The sequence below is a fragment of the Giraffa tippelskirchi genome, chromosome 5 (assembly GCF_054371585.1).
Source record: "Giraffa tippelskirchi isolate mGirTip1 chromosome 5, T2T-mGirTip1v1.2.pri, whole genome shotgun sequence".
NCBI lineage: Eukaryota > Metazoa > Chordata > Mammalia > Artiodactyla > Giraffidae > Giraffa > Giraffa tippelskirchi.
Genome location: NC_137279.1, coordinates 15,432,746 through 15,447,675, shown reverse-complemented (window position 1 = coordinate 15,447,675; position 14,930 = coordinate 15,432,746). Strand labels below are relative to the sequence as shown.

General features: G+C 44.8%; 1 protein-coding gene across 19 annotated transcripts in view; it reads left to right on the top strand.

Moving 5' to 3' along the window:
- The window catches only part of RGL1 (ral guanine nucleotide dissociation stimulator like 1), a 276,237-nt gene extending 267,801 nt beyond the window's left edge, over positions 1-8,436 (top strand). For all 19 annotated transcript variants that reach the window (XM_081492484.1, XM_081492488.1, XM_081492471.1 and 16 more), the window contains 2 exons: positions 3,227-3,341; positions 5,988-8,436. In XM_081492484.1, coding sequence (XP_081348610.1) covers positions 3,227-3,341; positions 5,988-6,175 — 303 coding nt within the window. In that variant the 3' untranslated portion in view covers positions 6,176-8,436. The remainder of the gene's footprint in view (positions 1-3,226; positions 3,342-5,987) is intronic.
- Positions 8,437-14,930: the final 6,494 nt, after the last annotated feature.

The following is a 14,930-nucleotide window of genomic DNA, read 5'->3' as shown; positions in this document are numbered from 1 at the left end:
GTAGCAGTCAGATTTGCTCTTTAGAGAAGTAACTGGCATTGTGGAGACCTCATGCTGGAACACAGGCGGGTAGATTAGAGATGAGGGAGCAAATTAGAAGCTGCTATCATATTTCATGTAGGAGGTGATAAGGGTTTGAAAGATGGTCATGTGGCTGGAGATGATACAGATTTTTGAAAGATTTTTGTAAGTTAGAATTGTAGAATCTATCCATTTAGTTATCAACTTTTCGGTTCCTTTGGTGGGGGAGTGGAAGAGGAAGGACTAAAGTAGCTGGATGGTGGTGGTCCCATCAAGTGCAATATAACTGCTGGAGGAGGAGGTTTGGGTGCACTTACATTGGAGGTCACTGCAGGACATCCAAGTGGCATGGCCTACCTGGTAGATAGTCAGAAACACAGGTTGGTGCAAGGCTGATGCTGGGGTCGAACACTAGGGGTTGTCCAGCCCCACGGGGTGGACATGGTCTTGCAGGGGAGGGGGGAAGGCTGAGACGGAACCCATGTGGTGGTGACGGAGCGGCTGATAAAGGAGTGTTGGAGCAAAAGGGGAACTGCCAGGCAGCCAAGGTCATCGGTGTTACTGTATTTTCAGGGTAGTTTATTCACATGGCTTCTCTCACATTGCCATCCAGGGAAGTAAGTGCCAGCTGTGTAACCACAGTGTCTCTGAACTGAAAGGAACTGAGAACTGAACACACGGACACAGTCAACGTGGATGAATCTCTAAAACACCCTGTTGAGCCAGAGAAATCAGATATACTGCATCCTGCAAGGGGTCTGATCTTTCAGAAACAGGCCTGACTTGGGGCATTAGAAAGCTAACCTCAGGGAAGGGCACAGGGAATGTTTTGAGTTCTTATATAAGGGGTATGAAGGACACATTCAGGCACTGTTCAGTATTGTAACCACCAGCCATGCTTGGCAGGTGAGCATTTGAAATGGGCAGAGTCCAAATTGAGATATGCTATGAGTGTGAAATGCACCCAGATTTTGAAGACTTGGTACAAAAAAAAGAATGAGGATGTAAAATATCTTATTAGCAATTTTGTATTGATTATATGCTGATATAATATTTTCTGTATGTTGGATTAAATAAAATATTAGAATTCTCCTTTTGAAAAAAATTCAAATGTAGCTACTAGATATTCAAAATTACAAATGAGGCTTGTATAGTATGTATCTACGGGACTGTGCTGGTTTAATATATCAGTGTAGGGTTATGTGGCTGAACTCAATGCTATCCGTGATGATCAGTTCTCCTGTAACCTTTATGGTACAAAGTAACAAACCCTCAGCCTTTGGCCATCTCATCTGTATGGACACACCTAAGGAAGTTTAAGGTAAAGAAAATAAGGTAGCCTGGCTTTCTCCTTAAGTAGGTTTAAAGTTGACAGCTGAACCTAACATTAACCATGAAAGTGAAAAATAAAAGTGTTAGTTGATCGGTCACGTCTGATGCTCTGTGACCCCACCAGGCTCCCCTGTCCATGGAATTCTCCAGGCAAGAATAATGGAGCGGGTGGCCATTCCCTTTTCCAGGGCTTCCTCCTGACCCAGGGATTGAACCAGGGCCTCCTGCATTGCAGGCAGATGCTTTAGTAAGGATGTGCCAGATGTTTTGGTGACACACTTGAGCAGGGTCTTTGTCACTTACAGGGACCCCATTGTAATGCCTATTATTTATTGTATCACAAATACAGCTGCTTCTCCAGACCAGAGGGGGGCCCACGGGCCCAATATCCTCGGGCTCACAATGACAGTTTCTTGGAAGAAATCAGACTTCTTTTTTTGGCTCTCTCTCCTCTTACCTCCTGGGGAGAGCAGCTTTTATTTCTAAGTAAGAAAATCTGTGTTTTCTCTTGCTTTCTTTCAAATTTAAAGAAATCAGCCTGGGGATAATATGAAAGTCAGCTCTCCCGTTTCCTGTTTCACTGAGCACCCTGAAAATAGCTGACTGATGGGCAGATGAAGGGGAGACTTGGGCTGAGAGGAACTTTTACTTGTACTTTGAAAAATGTTAGATTTATTGTTTGTAAACACTCAGAAGCTGATTTTTTAATTTAATCAAAATGTACATACCATTACATAGATCTGAAGTGTTCTATTCTTTGGATTTTTATAACTATAATATATACATATTTATTTAACTACCGTATGTGTGTGTATATATATGGTTATATATATATATGTCTGTAGCCACCATCTATCTATATATATGTAGCTGTCATATATATGTATTTATCTATGTAACCACTATATAATATATATATGGTTATATATATAAAATATATATATGGTTATATATATAAAATATATATATGTATATGTATCCACCACTGCAAGTCTAGATAAATAACATTTTTCATCCACTCATCCCTTCTTCATTCCCAAATTCCCTTATGCCCCTCCAATCCTGCTTTAACCTTAGTTGAATGTGAGTTTAGCTGAAGTTAGTTTTCTAGCCGCACAGGTTAACGTGGCCTGTTTTGTGAGAACAGACTCCTGAAGCACGTGTCCTCTGTGTCTCCTTCCTCTGGCTGCCCGTGACGTGTGTGGGATTCATCACGTTGTTTTGTGTTTCAGATCCCTTTAGCTGTTACGTCATGCTCTGTCGTGAACACATAGCACTGTCTTTATCCTCCCCTATTCTCCTGTCGATGGAGGTTCAGGTTGTTTTCAGTTTGGGGCTGTTATGCCTAAATCTGCCGTGAAAGTTTGTACAGAAGTCCTTTTGCGGACACACGCTTTCATTCCTCTTGGTAAATATCTAGAGGTGGGCTTCCTGGGCTGCGGAGTCAGCTGTGCTTTTTGAAATGGTCATTGTGCGGAACCATGGCCATTTCTAACCCACAGGTTGTGACGGGTGCTCAACAGGTAACCTTGGCCCAGGACTGAAGACACTGTGCATTTCCCACAATTCCCTCATACACACTCTTCCATTGGAACCTCCGCTGGAACTGGCAAGGCACCCCGGGGTGTCTCTCCTGTTTTAATGGGGGAAGACACTGTGGCTCTGCAGGAGGAGCTGATGGAAAGAGTAGATGACCTGTCCTCTGAGGGTAGAGCTGGGACTGGAATCCAGGAGGGCTGGCTCCTGGTCCTTGTTCATTTCGCTGGGCCATTTCTCCTGGGAAGGCACAAGACAGCAAGAAGAAAGTCAGGAAAACTCTTCCAGGAAACACAAAAGTTAAATGTATTACACACCCTTTCATTTGGCTTTCCAGTTGACGAGCCAGGATAAAACTCCCGCCGTGATCCAGAGGGCGATGTTGAAGCACAATCTGGACTCAGACCCGGCCGAGGAGTACGAGCTAGTGCAGGTCATCTCGGAGGACAAAGGTAGGCACGTGTTCCTCTTCAAACCAGGTCGCCCCAGTGTAAGAAGACCCTATGTGGATGCAGTGTCTATTTTAAATGGAACCAAGTTGGGGGGGGTATTTTTATTTACTTATATAATTAATCTTTTATTAATTGTCATTGGAGTGGAGTTGCTTTGCAATGTTGTGTTAATTTCTGCTCTACAGCAAAGTGAATCAGCTGAAGGTATACCTATACCCTCTCTTTTCCAAGTGGGGGTTTTGAATTGCCCAAGAGTGGAGTTGTGTGGGGAACCATACCATCACCTCACTTGTTATGAATTCTCTCAGGCTGGCCTCCCAACAAACCTTGTTTTTTCTGCAGTTTTGCTGAGCATGCCTCCCGCCCATTCTCTGCAAGTTTCTTGTCAAGCATTCTTGTAGGAAGAGGTCCCTCCCTGTGTGTGGTGGGGGTCGGCGGAGCCTGTCCGGTCTTTGCCGATGGCCATCTACCTCTGTTACCAAATTATGTGTGTCCAGGTTGTATGTGAACCTGAAATGTAGCAGTTCCTGCAGTGACTTCTCACTGTTTCAGTTAACCATTTATGAGAGTTCAGCCTTCAGTTGCTCTTTACTCACGACTGATCTTCAAGTAGTAAAAGTTTCTGATGCCAGGACTGTGGAAGGTTCTTGACCTCACGCTTACTGAAGCAAAGAACTGGTGAATGTGAAATGCAGCAGTTTGTCGAGGAATCCATTAATTAAAGAAATCTCCTTCATGGAAACTCTGGGCAAATAATCCCCCTGAATGTATCAGTTTGTTAATCTGAATTGGGGTTGTCTTTGTTGAGAGGAGGAGGCAAACTGGTAGGTGACTCCTCTATGTCATGGCACATCCAAGAAAGTGACTCAAGCAGAATAAGCCTGCTTCCCAAGTGCAGAAGTAACAGCCAGTACTGTTGACTGAGGCCAACCCTGTTTGCTGACTGACCCAACACACTGACCAATGCAGGTGTCTCACTGTGGGACTGTTCCCCAACAAGCATTCCCCCTATAAAGAAAAAGAAAGAAACTATACACGGTCGGGGTTTGGAAAGGGAGCAGCTACTCATACCCCATTTACCCAAAAAATCACCCAGGGCTGTCATCTCGGGCTCAGACAAGAGTAGGACAGATTAGAATAGTACCTTTTCCTAGCAATGAAAAGCCACAGCCTCTGAGAAAACTGTTTTCCCACTACCTCTTGGAAGTTTCCTCATTTATCCAGCTGAGCCCTACGTTGTGGGGCAAACCTTTCTGTTAACAATCTAGGCCTACAAAGTGGTCTCTTGGGCTTTACCACCCACATGCTAGCCAACGCCAAGGTGAGGCCCGGTGGGTCTGAAGATCCAGGAGTCCTGAAGGCACAGCCAGGCCCAGCTTCATTCACCACCGGGTGGTGGCGGGTGGGCGCCTTGACCTCTCTGGACACTTGTCTGTAATTAGTTAAATGGAGACAGTACCCTACTGGCCCCTCATGCATCATGCGGAGATGGCGACAGGAAATAATGTACCCGGAAGTGGACAGTATTCGAGATACAGTACAGATGTATATGTATATATATATATATATATATATATAGCTGTAAGGTAAGTTGTTACTGACCTCAGGAATATGTGGGCAAGAGACTGGGGACACTTTCAGGGAATTATTCTTTATGGAACACTTGTGCAAAATGTAGCAGAGTCCTCAGAACCTGATTACATCAGTCTTGGCAGTGGAATCTCAGTGTTTGACGCTAATGTTAGTTTGACTTACTCCAATTCTGTAATCACATACCTTGCCTAGCTGCCTCCCTTACTCCACTGCTACAAAGCTAGTTTCACACATTTTACCTTTTTAATTCCCTCTTGGTTTTTAAAGATATCTGTGACCCCTGAGTGGTAAAGAGTATATACCTTCTTTTTAAACTAAAAATGAATTTAAATCACTTCCCTTGATAACTTCGTATTATACTTGTAACAGTCCTTGTTCAGAAATTACAGCTGTCTAGTTGGGACTCATTGAAATAAACAGCTGTTTAGGTTTTAACAGATATATCCTATCTTGTCTGGTTTCCCTTTAACATTAAAATGCAAGCCCTTAATGAAGCAAGCTCTCAAATGGTATAAAATACTGACTGGGTTTGGGATTAATTTAAAAATGTTTTGATGTTCCAAGTAAAGATTTCTGGAAAGTGCTGTAGATTTTCTGCCTTTTTCCCCATGTCATTGGATTCACTTAGTCTCTGGGAAAAATTTCACATTGGGTAGAAAATGAACCACAGAAGGCTGGAAACCCCGGGCTCTGCTCCCAGTCCTGCCATTGACTAGCCGTGCACTCAGGAGTCTCTTAACTCCTCCAGGCTTCTGTTTCCTACTCTACATCCTTCTGGCTAAAACATCCCACATTTGAGCATTTTGTTCACAGCTTGAATTTCCAAGATTGGATTCATACTTAAGTTTTTTAAATTGGGATTGGGAAATTGTTGGAACCAATTTGGTGTGACTGAGTGGCGGTCATTATCCAGCTCTGTTCACCTTCCAGGAACAAAGGGCTATATAATTCCAGCCATGACTCTGGGCAAAATTTCCATCTGCCATGGTCAGCGCTGGGCTGACCTACACAAGCTGACCACCTCCTCTTGCCTCATCTCTCTTTCTTTTTTAGAACTCGTTATCCCAGACTCGGCAAATGTCTTCTATGCCATGAACAGCCAAGTGAACTTTGACTTCATCTTACGCAAAAAGAACTCTGTGGAAGAGCAAGTAAAACTGCGTAGCCGGACCAGCCTGACGTTGCCCAGGACAGCTAAACGGGGCTGCTGGAGCAACAGACACAGCAAAATCACCCTCTGAAGGCAGAGACCAGGGGCCCCTCTCTTGCCAAAGGCAGGGTGGGGCTGATAATAGGCCATGGTGACCGCAACTACCACCCAGTGTTAGAGGATCGTTGGTGAAGTGGACTGATGTTTGTTGAGCACCTCTGGTGTGCAGGGCACTACGATAGGCATCGTGGGGAAATCAGAGATGAGCTTGACACAGAAAGGATGACCGATTCACTGATTCTCTTTGACCTGAGATTGAAATGCAAAATTATCCGCATTTATAAATCTATATGTATGTACACATATTTGGGGTGTGTGTGTGTGTGTGTGTGTGTGTGTATAAATATGAGGGACTTATGGGATATCCTGGACTATGGGAAAACCAATTTGCACAATGGCCTGGGAAGTCGAGGTCACTTTTTACAGGGAAACAGAAGGAACTGAGAACCTCGTCTCACACCTCCCAAGTAAATGGAATTAACCCGAGGATTACAGAAGTGTCCTTTGTGCCAGTATTATAAAAAGTCCAAACTATTTTTATAAAGGGAGAGGATCACTTTCTCAATCAAGTGCCACCAGAAAAGAACCACTGCAGAGGTGGGAACTGCCACAGGCTGAATGAAAGGCCACGTCAGACAGGGTTTGGATGAGCCAGTGGCTTTGACCTCTGCTTGCATCGGCCAATGCATCGGCTACCCCAGGGAGGGCGAGGATCAGCTTCGGAGGCCCCCCTGAGCCACTGAACCAGCCGTCACGCCTCTGGAGGCAACACGAGCCCATTTTGATTTCTGGTAACTGCATAGTGTGTCTCCCACCCCCTAAAGAACATATCACAAGCATTTCTTGCACACGTAGCCATGTTCTTTGGTAACTTATCAGCCAGAAGAGAAAGCTCAGAAGGATGATGACTCGCTTGGACTCTGATCCGTCTCAGAATGCCACTGCTTCATTGTTTTTTCTGATTGCCTTTTGCATGTGAAACTATATGTCTGCAGTCTTTTGCCATCTGGATTGTAGTACCTCTATATATTAACGTGCAATTTGTTCCTCAGGTGTAGAAATTCCTACTGCGGTTGACTATGTCTGATCATTTTGAGGCCTGTGAAAGATTTCTGTACAGCCATCTCTCTGTGAATAGCTCCCTGGAGATGTTCCCAGCTGAGAGCAGTGTCCTGTTTTTACTAATTTTTACAACCTTCCTGTGCCTAGTCATGGGGACAGAAATGGGGCTTCGCATACTATCCAGACCATTTCTAGTGAGGTACACACATTCTTCCAGATGGAATCATTAACTTTTCCTTTTCAGGTTCCCACACTCTGTATCCCAGTGTTACTGTTCAGTGACACTTTTGTCTCCAGTAGCACCATCATCCTCTCCCTTCCAAATCTGCGCTGTGCTGGGGTTTGAGCTATAAAGCCATAATATGTGGGATGTTGACATGTGTAAGAAGCACTTTCAGAATGTTGTCCTTTTTAAGAAAAGAAAATTCTCAAAATACCAGTTTTTATTCCAAAAATAAAGAACAGACCCAAATAAGAAGTGCAGATTGTAATGTAGAACTTTTTCTTTCTTTTCTTTGCCACCCCACATCCCCCCCGCCCCCGCCTCCTGTAAAGACAGCTCCCAAAGGTTATGTGTGGTTCATGTTCTGTAAATAGTCATATGAAATCTTCAAGAAACACCAGGGAAAGTCTAGAGATTTGTGCCCTTGGACCAAAGAATGAAAATGAGCCAGGAAGGCCTCAGGTTTCCTATAGGTCTTTCTAGATCAAACTGTACATTGTAAAGACTGACTGGTTTCAACTAGTTGAAAGGCATTTTTTTTTTTCTATTTGCGAGGCCGGTCTGATTTGTGCTTCTGTGCTTGGAGGAGGGATGGCCAGGGTGCTAGACATCATGGAGATTGCAGGAAATGTATCCTCAGCCTGAATTTCTTGGCTTGAAGGTCAAAAAGAAAATGTAGAATTGTCAGCCTGGTTTAGGGTGCAGCTACCAAGACTTACAAGTTATGCCCGTGTGCTCGCCTTGTGTATTTATACTGTATATGTAGAGTCTAGATTTATATACTGCAATGTAATATATATATATATATTCATTTTTTAAAAGACAATGGAAATTACAAGTAGATAAAACATAGCTTCATTTATTTAATGCCACTTTAAATGTCTTAAATTTGTTTCCTGGTGGACTGCCGGGTAATGCTTTTAGCTGCTGACATGCTTGTCTTTCTGCCTCTCTATCATCTGTTTACCTTTTGGTTAAGTTAATAAACTGATTTGGGACTTGGTTGACATGTGCTGCTGGACTCAAAGGGATCGTATCTGGAGTGTTAACCTGGTGGATCTGGGTTTCAGATGTGTCAGTAAGCATTTTGGGAGCCCACTCTGGTCCGGCTCGAGGGAGCAGAGGGAGAGCCAGTGGCCCAGTTAGGAGGGGTCCTCGCCATCGTCAAGCATCATTTGCGTTCAGGGGCAAGAATGATATCTTAGGAAATTGCCGTCAGATGCGATGGCTTGCTGGAGGGCATCCTTAGGGGTAGTTTGGCTGGGGACACTGTATAAAATCAAACTTAGGATCCAAAGTAGGACTTTGCCTTCTTTCCAACAGCCTTTCCTGAGTCTCCAGTTGCTACCGTCAGCACAGTTCTTGAAACCATACTTGGTGCTCCAGAAGCCAGGAGGGCCTCTGTGGAGGAAAGAAGGAAGGTCTTCCCAAAATTCAATCAGACCTAGGCCAGCTTCATTCAACAAATGCCCATTGGCATTCCATCATGTCATTCCCCAAGAAAGGGATTCCTAAATAGATCCAGATTATCAAGTTTTCTGGGTCCCTGTGGTATATAGGAGAGAGCCAAGTTGGTGTTATAATAATTGATAATATAGGCAGGAAAAAGGGTTTCTGTCTCTGGCACTAGGTGACTATATTGTCAAGATTACCTGAGAAAATGGGTTCCCTTGTTTTGTCTCCCTCTAGAAGCAGCTTGGTGACATTTTGCCTGAAGGAATAATGTCTTAAATTTTTCTTCTCTGGAGTCTTTTCAAATTTGCTGTGCAGCACAGGATCATTAGGAAGTATGCAGTCCTGCTCCATGTCCTGATTTCAGTTGTCTTGAGGAGTTTCCCCATTGCCAACCCTCTTTCTATAGAGCTGCTGCAATGGCCCCAATTACCACCTGTGTCCACAGTTCCACTATGAGAAGTTATTTCCATTGTGTTGTGCATGGCTGTTTCCCCTAGGATCTCTGTTAAAATGAACTAACTTCTGGGAGGGATGGCTAGGCTAGGCTAGTCTAAAGTAACCAAGTATGAAATCTCAGTAACTTAGGATAGTTTAGTTTTCAACATGTCATAGGTATTGCAAATCGGGCAACTCTCCTTAGTGGCTCAGGGATCCAGGCAGCTTCCATTTTGCAACTCAGTGCCATGGTCTCAGATTTTTCCCTTCAAAATCACAGCGATGGTGAAGAGAACTCACAACCATTCCTGACTGCCTTAGTCCAAAGGGACCCTGTCACTTCCATTCACAGTCCATTGGCCAGTCAATGGCCCCAATCTAAGTGCAGGGGTGGTAGGAAAATGTAGGAGAACGCTTGGAGTAGATGAGCATTTCCATCTCTGTCCAAAGGAGTGCTGTTTTTTCACTAGGGTACATGGCTTTGTTCATTATCCACAGTCACCAAAAAGTGTTTGGAGGAGACGGCAGCGAGGACTTGAGATGGGGGCTGCACAGAGCCAAGAAGGGTTGAAGAAAGGTGCTCAGAGGAAGAAAAAATGTTAATATACGAGTAATTTAATTTTGTTTAGAATTAGCCTTACAGAATTTTTTAACATGTGGTCACCACCAATTTTCATGCTTCTAATGTGGTCCCTACTCTGACTAAACTAGGAGCTCCTTTACAGATGTAGTTGTATGTCAAATCTTTAAAAAAAAAAATCTAGGAAATTTAAAATGTTGACATATAAACTGTGAAATCAAATAGAAGCCAGGCAAATTTAATTAGAGTCTGAATTAGAAAACCACCATTTGGTGTGGTTTCTCAGCATCTCTGCCTAGAAAACTGTGTGGAAGTAATTCACTTATTTAACAGTTTGAGGTATTTAACATTTTCTTAAGACTTGGAAGGCATCGTACAAATCATACAGTCGACGCCCTCATATTACAGATCCCTGGGGCTGAGGCTCAGAGCAGTTAAGTCACATGCCTGAAGTTAGGGGCAGGGCTCTGAATGACCAGACTCTACTATGTGGGTGTCACATGGGGTGGGGCTATCCTGACATATTCCCCAGAGCCTCCTGGAACTGGAGAGAATGCTTGGGGTCTGCTGGCTCCATCCCCAGCCTTCCAACCGTGTGAAGTTCCACAAGCTTCCTTGGTTAGATGGGCATCTGGTTGGTTCTTTCAAGTCTCCAAGGAGAGACCTGCAGCTAGTTGGAGCACTGCTGCCTTTTATCCTGAGCATCATTCCATCTCACAGAAGGGGAAACAGGGCTGTAAGATTACATTGCAAGTTAGCTCCCACCTGGGATCCATGATGCACCCACAGAATGGGTGAAAAGCACCAACTGAATGAGGCGTTAAAGGAGTGGACACCAGTGATCAGGACCGAGTACTCTATCACAGGCTTCTCAGAAGAAATCATGTTTAATCCTACCACTGTTTCCTCCCAACAACAAAATGTTCAGAGCAACATTTTGCACTGCAGTCACAGTCTCTCACAATGGTATCCGTCAAGTTGAAGAAAGAAAAAAAAAATGATTGAAATTGTTTCTAGATTGTTCCAGCTGTTAAAAATAATACCAAGGCACCAGTTCAAAAGGGGAGAAGCATTCTAAATGAGACTGCTGCCTTGCTCCCAGATGCCTATTTCTGATCCTCATTTATACAACATCTGCAATCCAAGCCTCAGAGAACTGGCCTGATAGCTGAAAAAAATTCAGTATATTAGATTTACTAGGTGGGAAGTAAACATTGGAGTTGGAGTTGCAAGCTTCTATGTATGTGAGAGAAAGAGTTGGGGAGAGAGATAGCAAGAAAGCAAGCAAGAGATAGAAACATTAGATAGAAACGAGAAAACAAGAAATGAGACAGACTCTCCCTAGAAGCTTTGCGTGCATGCAGTTTGGTGTGGGTGGGATCTCACTGCCTGGCTCTGACTCCCAGGCCACTTAGTATTTTATCTTCAGCAAGTCTGTTAGCTATTGCCTCATCTAAAAAGTGGGGATGGAAGACAGTTTCTACCTCTTGAGGTTCACGTACTATTAAATTACACAGTGCACATAAAGCACTTCTCTCTGGCGCTGACTGCACGAGTTCACTGCTGGTATTCCTGGGAAGCCTCCTTGCCCAGTGAGCAGCCCTGTGGGGCACACATGACACTCAGGTGGGCCTGCAGATGCCTGAATGGCACCCTGGGAAAATCGAGCCTGCGGCTGCTTTGGGAGAAAGACTGACTCATGGAGTTGGAGGGCAGCCCGCGGGCTCCTACAGCCTGTTCCATAGCCCTGCTTCAAAGAGGGTGGGGCGAGGGGAGTGTGGGCCCCGCCTTGACTGCAGCGCCTCCTGGTGGGGCTGCGGCAGCACAGGGACCCTTGCTGGATGGGCTGGAAAGGGAGCCGCTGGCCCCGGTGAAGCCGCCCCAGCTGGAGCATTCCCCTCCTGGAGCCTACAGTGACTTCCATCAGGGCCCCTACCTTCTTGGCTTCCCTCTGCGGTCAGGGAGGGACCATTCTCTCACCGGAAGCCGAGCCCCCGTTTCCTTCTCCTCCCTCCTGTCTCCACCTGGACCTGGATCTTCCCCTGCAGGATGGGGCTGTCTGCTCTCACCCTCCCTCTGTCCAGGGATGACTCACATGCAGGACAGTGAGTTGTTGCTGTTCCATAGGCATCAGGGGTCCCGGGCATCCCACCTGTTCCTTTGCAGGCTGTCCAGCTCACCGCCACCTCATCTCTGCATTGTGGCTGGATTGCAAGGATTAAAGAGTCATTTTAAGGCCCAGGGTCGCCACTTCCATTCCAAGCCTCTTTTCTACTATTTTGCCCCTCTGGTTCCCCGCCCTCCCCGCCCCCGCCCCCCCCCTTCCGGCCTGTGCGCTGCCCTTACTTCACCAACAATGGGCTGAGTCTGTTTTCTTATTCCCCGGGCCTTGTTCCTTTCTCCTGGACTCGAACCCCTGTGCTGTGCCCTGCCTCTTTCCTCTCCCCTCTAATACCTTAAAGCCTGCACTCCTCTTCTGTCCCCTCCCTGCTCATGCTGTGGGCATGGTTTCCTCCTAATGTCCGTTCTGAACAGTAATATCCCCTTCAAGTCTTCACGATTCATGCTGGCATTTTACAAAGCAGTTAAAACCCTTCAGACCACACCATCAACACAGATGTCTCAACTCCTACGTGAAGGGCTTCCCCAAACTGTCGGTTCCCTTTCCGAAAGGACAGTGTTACGGGTTATTTTCTAAGCTCTCCGAAGAACGAGGAGAGAGGGCTGTCCAGGGCACTGAAGATCAAGTTCCCCCATGAGCAAGAGCGCAGACTCATTCCCCTAGAAGAGGAAGCACCCGGAGGAGCCTCGTCTGGACCAGTAGGGCCACAAAGCTGGTGTTCAGACATGGGGATTTGGTCAAAGTGCCCAGAGCCGAGAAACCAGGCTGAAGCAACACCAGGGAGGGGCAGAAAAATAAACGCAATGAATTAAAAATAGAGAGAAAACCAGTTTTCAGAGATGATTCTTCATTCTTTCCATCCTTTTTGAGGACACGTAAGAAGGTGGCTTTGGGCTGTGAGCAGCCTGCCTAGTGCAGCAGAATGATCTTAAACTAAGATCATCTCCATGTCAATACACCTGTGGGTATAAGACAGGCTATTCTAGGCAAATTCACAGACCAGAAAGGAAGCCACTTTACAGCTCAACAACAAATTTTAATGGAGCCATTCTACCACTTGCCTTGGAATCTCATTCAGTATTTAGTAATACTGTCAAATATTCCTGAAAGCACACCTAAGCTGTTTGTGCTGCAATTCAAGCCATTTCCTCATTCCATGCACATAATAAGAGAAGGTAGCATTTTCTTCTCCTGCCAGGAAGCCTGCACAAGCCTTAAGCCCACCCTTTCCCACAAGGGGGCAGACACCAGAAGCAAGAAATATGCAGTCCTACAGCATGTGGAACTGAGTCTAAAAAACACAAGTCAGAGCCTATCCTGAGACCAGTAGGCCCCTGGCTCTTGAGCGACAAGAGGGGGGTGTACTGCTGGGTCACATAGGATATCCCATACAGCGGGCCACTTCACCACGGTTGAGAAACATGACTAACCTTCCACATACATAAAGATACAAATAGAAGTTTAGACAAAATGAGACAACAGGGGAATATGTTCCAGACAGAGGAACAAGATAAAACCCCAGAAGAAGAACTAAGGGATGTCAGTTCAGTTCAGTCACTCAGTTGTGTCCGACACTTTGCGACCCCGTGGACTGCAACCTAACTGAGAATGAGTTCAGAGTAATGATTGTAAAGATGATCCAAGAACTCAGGAAAAGAATGGATGCACAGAGCAAAAAGTTTTAAGTTTTTAACCAAGAATTAGAAAAAGAATAACCAGAGTTGAAGATACAATAACTGAAATGAAAAATACACTAGAAGCAATCGATAGCAGAATAAATGAAGTAGAAGAATGGATAAATGAACAGAAGACACAGTGGTGGAAATCACTGCCATAGAACAAAGAAAAAAGAATGAAAAGAAAGAAGGACAGTCCAAGAGACCTCTGGGACAACATCAAGCACACCAAGGTTCACATTATACGGGTTCCAGAAGAAGAAGAGAGAGAAAGGGCCTGAGAAGATATTTGAAGAGATAACAGCTAAAAACTTCCCTGACATGGAAAAGGAAACTATTGGAAAAGATACCATGCTATGTGGGGAACCAGAGGTCATAGGGAAGAACAGAAGTGTCTTCAGGGGACAGTGATTCCTTAAGCAAAATATCATAAAAGACACTCTGCCCCATCAACTTCAGACATTCACTTGTAGTGCTGAGCAATCAAGTGTTCTCTTTACTACAACTTGAAACCTTTACCCGAGAACATCATGGAACTTCCCTTTCATCTACAGATGTTCACATCACCTGTTCTGGCAAAGTTCATTTTGTAAAACTGTGGGCATTCTTGAAAGCTAGAGGAAAATATACTGTGTGTATGCCAAGGGATGCTTTTAACTTGCTATTTAAACAAGCCCTATGCGTGGGGACCTGTATGCAGGTCAGGAAGCAACAGTTAGAACTGGACATGGAACAACAGACTGGTTCCAAATAGGAAAAGGAGTACGTCAAGGCTGTATATTGTCACCCTGCTTATTTAACTTATATGCAGAGTACATCATGAGAAACGCTGGGCTGGAAGAAACACAAGCTGGAATCAAGATTGCCGGGAGAAATATCAATAACCTCAGATATGCGGATGACACCACCCTTATGGCAGAAAGTGAAGAAGAACTAAAGAGCCTCTTGATGAAGGTGAAGGAGGAGAGTGAAAAAGTTGGCTTAAAGCTCAACATTCAGAAAACTAAGATCATGGCATCTGGTCCCATCACTTCCTGGGAAATAGATGGGGAAACAGTGGAAACAGTGTCAGACTTTACTTTTTTGGGCTCCAGAATCACTGCTGATGGTGACTGCAGCCATGAAATTAAAAGACACTTACTCCTTGGAAGGAAGGTTATGGCCAACCTAGATAGCATGTTTAAAAGCAGAGACATTACTTTGCCAACAAAAGTCCGTCTAGTCAAAGCTATG